This window comes from Tupaia chinensis, unplaced genomic scaffold (genome assembly GCF_000334495.1).
Source record: "Tupaia chinensis unplaced genomic scaffold, TupChi_1.0 Scaffold000386_1, whole genome shotgun sequence".
NCBI classification, from domain to species: Eukaryota; Metazoa; Chordata; class Mammalia; order Scandentia; family Tupaiidae; genus Tupaia; species Tupaia belangeri.
In genome coordinates, this window is record NW_006159888.1 from 2390739 (window position 1) to 2396989 (window position 6251).

General features: G+C 39.2%; 1 protein-coding gene across 1 annotated transcript in view; it reads left to right on the top strand.

Moving 5' to 3' along the window:
- The first annotated feature begins 808 nt into the window (after positions 1-808).
- Positions 809-6251, top strand: part of SAP130 (Sin3A associated protein 130) — an 83353-nt gene continuing 77910 nt past the window's right edge. The window contains 1 exon segment of the mRNA XM_006153677.3: positions 809-920. Within this exon segment, the coding sequence (XP_006153739.1) occupies positions 809-920 (112 nt within the window).

Below are 6251 nucleotides of genomic sequence, written 5' to 3' on the forward strand. Positions count from 1 at the left end.
CAGTGAAGGAGGCACACTGCTTATCTTGTGGGGTGCCCCAAAACGGCCTGCCGCTTGGGAAATGTGAGTCTCAAATACCCCAAATGTCTGGAAACCTATATCCTCCGATCTCGGCAGAGGTTCGGGGCTGGGTGGGGTTGCTAAGCGAATCGGGGGAGATCGGCTGGGTTTGGCTTCTCAGGGAAAGTGGGAGACGATTTTGGAGAAGGCGAAGGTCTTGGATCTTTTTGCCTCAGTGGGGTCTCTGAAAGAGAGAATAAAAAGGAAATCCTTAAATGGAGGCCTTTGTAAAAAAAAAAAGTCATTTTAGGATTCTTTTTTTCAATCAGGTATAGATGTAAGATTTTCTAATCCTTTCATATGGCTAGGCATCCTCCCTCTGGATCTGCCAGTGACATACTGATCACAGTTCTATTCGCCTTGGGGTGTGAGGTTTGAGCCTTTCAAAGAGACATGCCTTTTTCTGTGAAAGTTTGCACAGAGAGGTACATATGTATTGTGGTCATACCTGTCATGTGACTGTTGTGCAGGATTCAAAATCTTTTTTTTTAGTGTAGCAATTCACAAGTATTTATGAAGGGTTATAGTACCCCCTGCACTGTGTAAATAATGTTACTGAACCTATATATGTCAAAAACTTAGATAATTTAGATAACTGCCCTTATATTGAACACAAGTTGTTTTGGCTGAAAGATGTTTGTTTTTCCAAGGGAAGATACCATAGGGACTAACAATGTTTTAATTTCTCTTTATTAATTCAGATATCAGAATTTAGTAGTAACCATGTGACTGTGTACTGCAGGTGGAAATGAGCTCCCAACAGTTTCCTCGATTAGGAACCCCTTCCACTGGGCTGAGCCAGGCTCCTTCACAGATTGCCAACAGTGGTTCTGCAGGACTTATAAACCCAGCTGCTACAGGTGAGTGGCATCATATTCTTCTGTATGGCTTCCTGCTTGAAGAATATTGCCTGTTTTTTAACTTCAAGATGAGTGATTCTCTTCTAGGATTTTTTTATTTTATTTTTATTTATTTATTTATTTATTTATTTTGAGAGGTTTTTGCTATACGGCAGGTGCACTTGCTAGAAAGAGACAGAAAGCGAGAAATCACTCCCTCGGGGGATGGCCATGCTGCAATCCCTTCTCCATTGTCCTCATGAGATCTTGGACATGCATGTACACATGCCAGGCATCAATTTAAGCCACTGGGTCCGGGACTTGAACCACGGTCAAGTACATGGGAGTACACTGACATAGCCATTATGCCAACTGCTGGTCCCCTTCTCAGATTTTAATAAATATTTATTTATTGGATTTGAAGAAAGGGTATGTTGCTATTTTAATTAAAGTTTTTCCTCTCATTTAAAAATATTTGTTTAATTTTTTTATTACTTTTTAATTTGCTGTAGTGCACGTGCACTCACCAGAGAGCGACAGAGAGAAAGAGAAAGAAAAAGTGAGAAAGCAAGCTGCCAGGGTCAGTATTCGAACTGTGGTTGGCCATGTAGAGGTCTAGCACCTCAACTACCACCTCTAGCATGCCATCTGTTGGTCCTTTCCTTCATGTGAACTCCAGAACACTTTTTTATTCATGTGTTCTAGAGAGAACCATTTTTGTTTGTTTTTTTAATATTTATTTTTCTTTTTTTTTTTTCTTTACCTTTTTTTTTTTTTTTTTTTTTTTTTGCTAGAGGACTTGTGTACTTACCACAGAGAGAAAGAGAGGAGAAGAGAAAGCACACACATCACATACACCCCTGGGAATGGTCATGCCAAAATCCCTTTTCTATCGCTCCCTCCTCTTAAGAGTTTGAGCACACACACATACGTTTCTGGTGTATTTATCAGCCACTTGGTCTGGGATACAAACTACAGTGTCTGCCATGTGGAATCCAGGTGCCTTAACCACCACACTGAGCTATCCAGAGAACTATCTATTTTTTTCTCTTTTTAAACATTTTTACCATAGGGTGTATGCATTTGCCTGACAGAGAAAGTGAAAAGTTACCCTCCAGGGGGAATGTCATGCCAAAGTCTTTTCTTCAGTCACCTCTTGGGATTTTGGGCATGCTCATACACACGCTCAGTGTGTGTGTGTGTGTGTGTGTGTGTGTGTGTGTGTGTGTATGTGTGTCTGTTTGGGAGAGGTTTCTCGAGTGCGTGCGTGTGCAGAGAGACAGAGAGAAACAGAGACAGAAAGTGAGAAATCACCCCCCGGGGGAATGGCAATCCCTTCTCCTCCATTCTCCTCTCAGGATCTTGGGCACCCATGCCACGCGCCCGGCGTGAGTTTAAGCCACCAGGTCCGAGACTCAGACAGTGGTCGACTACATGGGAGATCAGCGACATAGCCATTATGCTAACTGTGGGTCCCACGCCCAGTGTTTTTCAAGCTACGGGGTCAGCCTCTTGGGATCCTAACCTCCTCCACACCACCTGCTGGATCCTGAGAACCATTTTTGAAATGCATCGTGTTCTTGTTTAATTGATGCCCAGCATTATAGTAATAGTGCCTTACAGGAGTCCAAAAGTATATAAGGCATATGTCTTGTCTTTTAGGAGCATACTTTCTAGGAAAAGAGGTTAAAAAAAAATTATACACATATATGCTAATTTGGCTTCTACATGTAGACCTTTTGATCACTATACCCCAGTAGTTTTTAGTTCAGGGTGTGATTTTACTCCCAGGGGAATAGTTGGTAACATCTATAGACACACTAGCAGGTGCTATTGGCATCTGGTAAGTATAGGCCTGGCTGCAACAAATAAAAATCCTGTCCAGTCAACAGTGCTAAAGTTGCAGTACTCCTTCAAATGAACTCTTTTTCTGTCATTGAATAAAAAGATGGCATTGCAAAGAAAAATAATCTTTTTTGCTATTCTTTTTTCATCACCACCCGATTCATGTCTTCCTTATAATCCTTTGTACCATATCTACTCTTTGCTAGACCAGGAGCTGGAGCATATTTCTTCTGTCTCTGTCTCTTTGAGTTGTGGCCTTTGTCTAAGGTGCCAGACTCATTTCCTACTAATTTGCTGCTCCCCATTGCTTCATTTTGTTAAAAATATATTTTAATTCTCTTTAGACTTGAAATTATCATAAGCTACTTTATGTTTCCTGCTTGATGGATTCCAGTCACATTTTCTTTTCTTCTTTTTTTAAAGAATTATTTAATGTAATTTATTATTATTATTAATTTGACCAGAGAGAGAGAGAAAGCAAGCTGCCAGGTCCAGGATTTGAACCATGGTCGATCATGTTTGAGTCCAGCTCTTCACCACGTGGTAGGCCCCTCCACTCTCATTTTCTGATGAATGAGAAAAGGTCCCAGTTTTCGTGACCTTGGGGCTTTGCACATTCGTTTCATTTTGCCACAATTTTCCTTCTTCTGTTCCACATTGAGTTATTTGGCTAATTTCTGTTCTGCAGGTTTCATTTTAGATGTCATTTTCTCTAGGAGGTTTGCTGATTCCATCTTCTACAACAGTTTAGGGTAGGTCTCCTCCTAGGGCAAAGAGTACCTGAGAGTCCAGACTATGTCTGTCTCATTACTTTTGTATGTGCTGTACTTGCTAATATGTAGGACACAAAGTCATGGTCACAAACTTCTTATAAAGTCACCTAAAGTTTTTTGTTCTCTAGCAAATATTGTTAACATCATTTTGTCGTTAATATAAATTCACGACTGGGCAATTTAAAGATGAGAGTGCTTAGGGGAATGTTTCTGAATGTTTATTCTTTGCAAAGAATTATATTGCTCATTAGAATAAGTGTTTGTTAGAGTAATTAATAATCATCTTTAAAAATTATTTTATTTGCTGTATGGCATGTGCTCTTGCCAGAGAGAGACAGAGAGAGAGAAGGTGAGAAAGCACTCTCTCACTGGGGTCAGCAGGTGGTGTAGTGGTTAAAGGTGCCGGACTCCCACATGGCCGACCAGGTTCCAGTCCTGAACCTGGTGGCTTGCTTTCTAACTTTCTCTCTCCCTCTCTCTCTCTCTGATCAAAATGAATAATAATAATAATAAATAAATAAAGTTAAATAAGTTAATTAAAAAAAAAAAGAAAGCACTCTCTCACTGGGTGGGGAGGGTATGGCCATGTTGTAGTCCCTTCTGCATTTCTCCTCTCAGGATTTTGGGCATGCACATACATGCACACGTTTCCTGCTCCCCTACTTTCTCTCTGGTGAGTGTGTATATACCCTATACAAAAAAAAACAAAAAAGTATAGATTACCCCTACATTTCTTTATCACTTCAGAGTTCTTTTCCAGTGAATGTGAATTGAAGTGAAGAACTCTAGATGTCTAGAATGAAGTGATAAATGAATCCAAAAAGAATTTAATGTGAAATGATCAACAATTTCTATTTTACTAGAAGTGTTAAAAATTAAAAGTCTTCCTGGACAAATAGGTTTTAGAAAAAATTAAGAAATTGTCTAGTTTTTTTCAAAATTTAATAACCCTCTATCTCTGGGGCTGGCAGGTGGCATGGTGGTTAAAGGTGCTGGACTCCCATATGGCTGACCGGGGTTTTAGTCCTGGACCTGGCAGCTTGCTTTCTCCCTTTCTCTCTCTCTCTCTCTCACTCTGTCCCTCTCTAGTCAAATTAAAATAAATAAAGTTAAATAAAATAATTCTGTAAAAAAAATAAAAATAACAGTAAGTCTCTTTGGACAAGGTGGAAGGCTAAAAATCAACAAGTAATGGAAAGACAGAAGACAGATTGTCCTTATTCAGAAAAAAGCAATTATACAAAAAATTCTAAAGAACCTTATTTCAAAAGCTGTTTGACTAGTAAGTGAAATTAGTAAGGTTGCAGGATGCAAGTTCAATGTAAGCAAATGAATTATGTATCTAAACATATAAATTATGTGTCTAGCAGTGAACTATGAAATCTATTTACAAAATTCACTGGGCATGCATGTATCCAAGATCCTGATGAAATGGAGAATTGAAAGAAAAAGGATTGTGGTGTGACCAGGGTCTGCAGGGGTGGTGCTTCCTTCCGTTTTCTTTTCCTTGCATGCGTGCATGTGCTCCTACATTAAAAAAAAAAAAAAATGTAGTTTACAATAGCATTCTGCCCCAGAAATACTGAAGATAAATTTAACAAAATATGTGTAGGATCTGAGGTTAGAAGACTATAAAACATTGCTGAGAAAAAATAATGAACTTAGATAAATGCAAAGGTTTATCGTGTTCATGAGTTGGAAAATTCAGATTATTTTTAAGATTCCACTTCTGTCTATAGATTTAAAGAAATCCCATTCAAAATTACAGCAGGCTCTTTTGTAAAAATTAATGACCTGATTTAGGATCCAGCAGATGGTGTTACAGTTATATTGCTAGCATAGTCGACCGCAGTTCAAGTCCTGAAGTTGGCAACTTAAAACTCACACTGGGCGCATGTGCATGTGTGCCTAAGATTCTGAGAAGAGATTGAAGGAGAAGGGATTGTGGTGTGGCCATCACCCCAGGGGGTGATTTCTCATTTCTGTCTCTCTGGTGAGTGTATACGCTCTATAGCAAAACTCTCTCTTAAAAAAAAAAAAGGTTAATGGCCTGATTCTAAAATTTATGTGGAAATCTCATGACCTAGAATAGCCAATACAACTTTGACTAAAAATAGAGAAGAAAGTTGAAGGGTACTTACCTTTTACCTTATTTCAAGACTTACGGTAAAGCTACTCTAATCCAATACACTGTTGTTGGCATAAAGGTAGAAGTGTAGATCAGAACAAAGAGAACACGGAAATAGACCTGAGACTATATGATTGATTGCTTTTTGACCAAAGTGCAACCATAGACTTGTCAACAAATTAATGGGAGTACTAGGATGTTTTTATTGGGGGAACAAAAAACAAAAACCGTTAATCCTAGACCTAAATGTAAACTTTTATGTTTCTGAAAGAAAACGTAGAAGATGGGACCAGCGGATGGTGTAATGGTTATGTTGCTAGACTCCCATGTAGTTGACTGCACTGCAAATCCTGGACCTGGTGGCTTAAAACTCATGCCAGGCACATGTGCATGTGTGCCCAAGATCCCCAGAGGAGAATGGAGAAGGGATTGTGGAGTGGCCATCCCCCTGGGTGGTGATTACTCACTTTCTGACTTTCTGTCTCGCTGTCTCTCTCCAGCAAGCATGCGCTCCCTATAGCAAAAACCTCTCTTAAAAAGAAAAGAAAATGTGGGAGAAACCAATTGTAATCTTGGGGGTTAAAAAAAAAAAAAGAAAGATTTTAG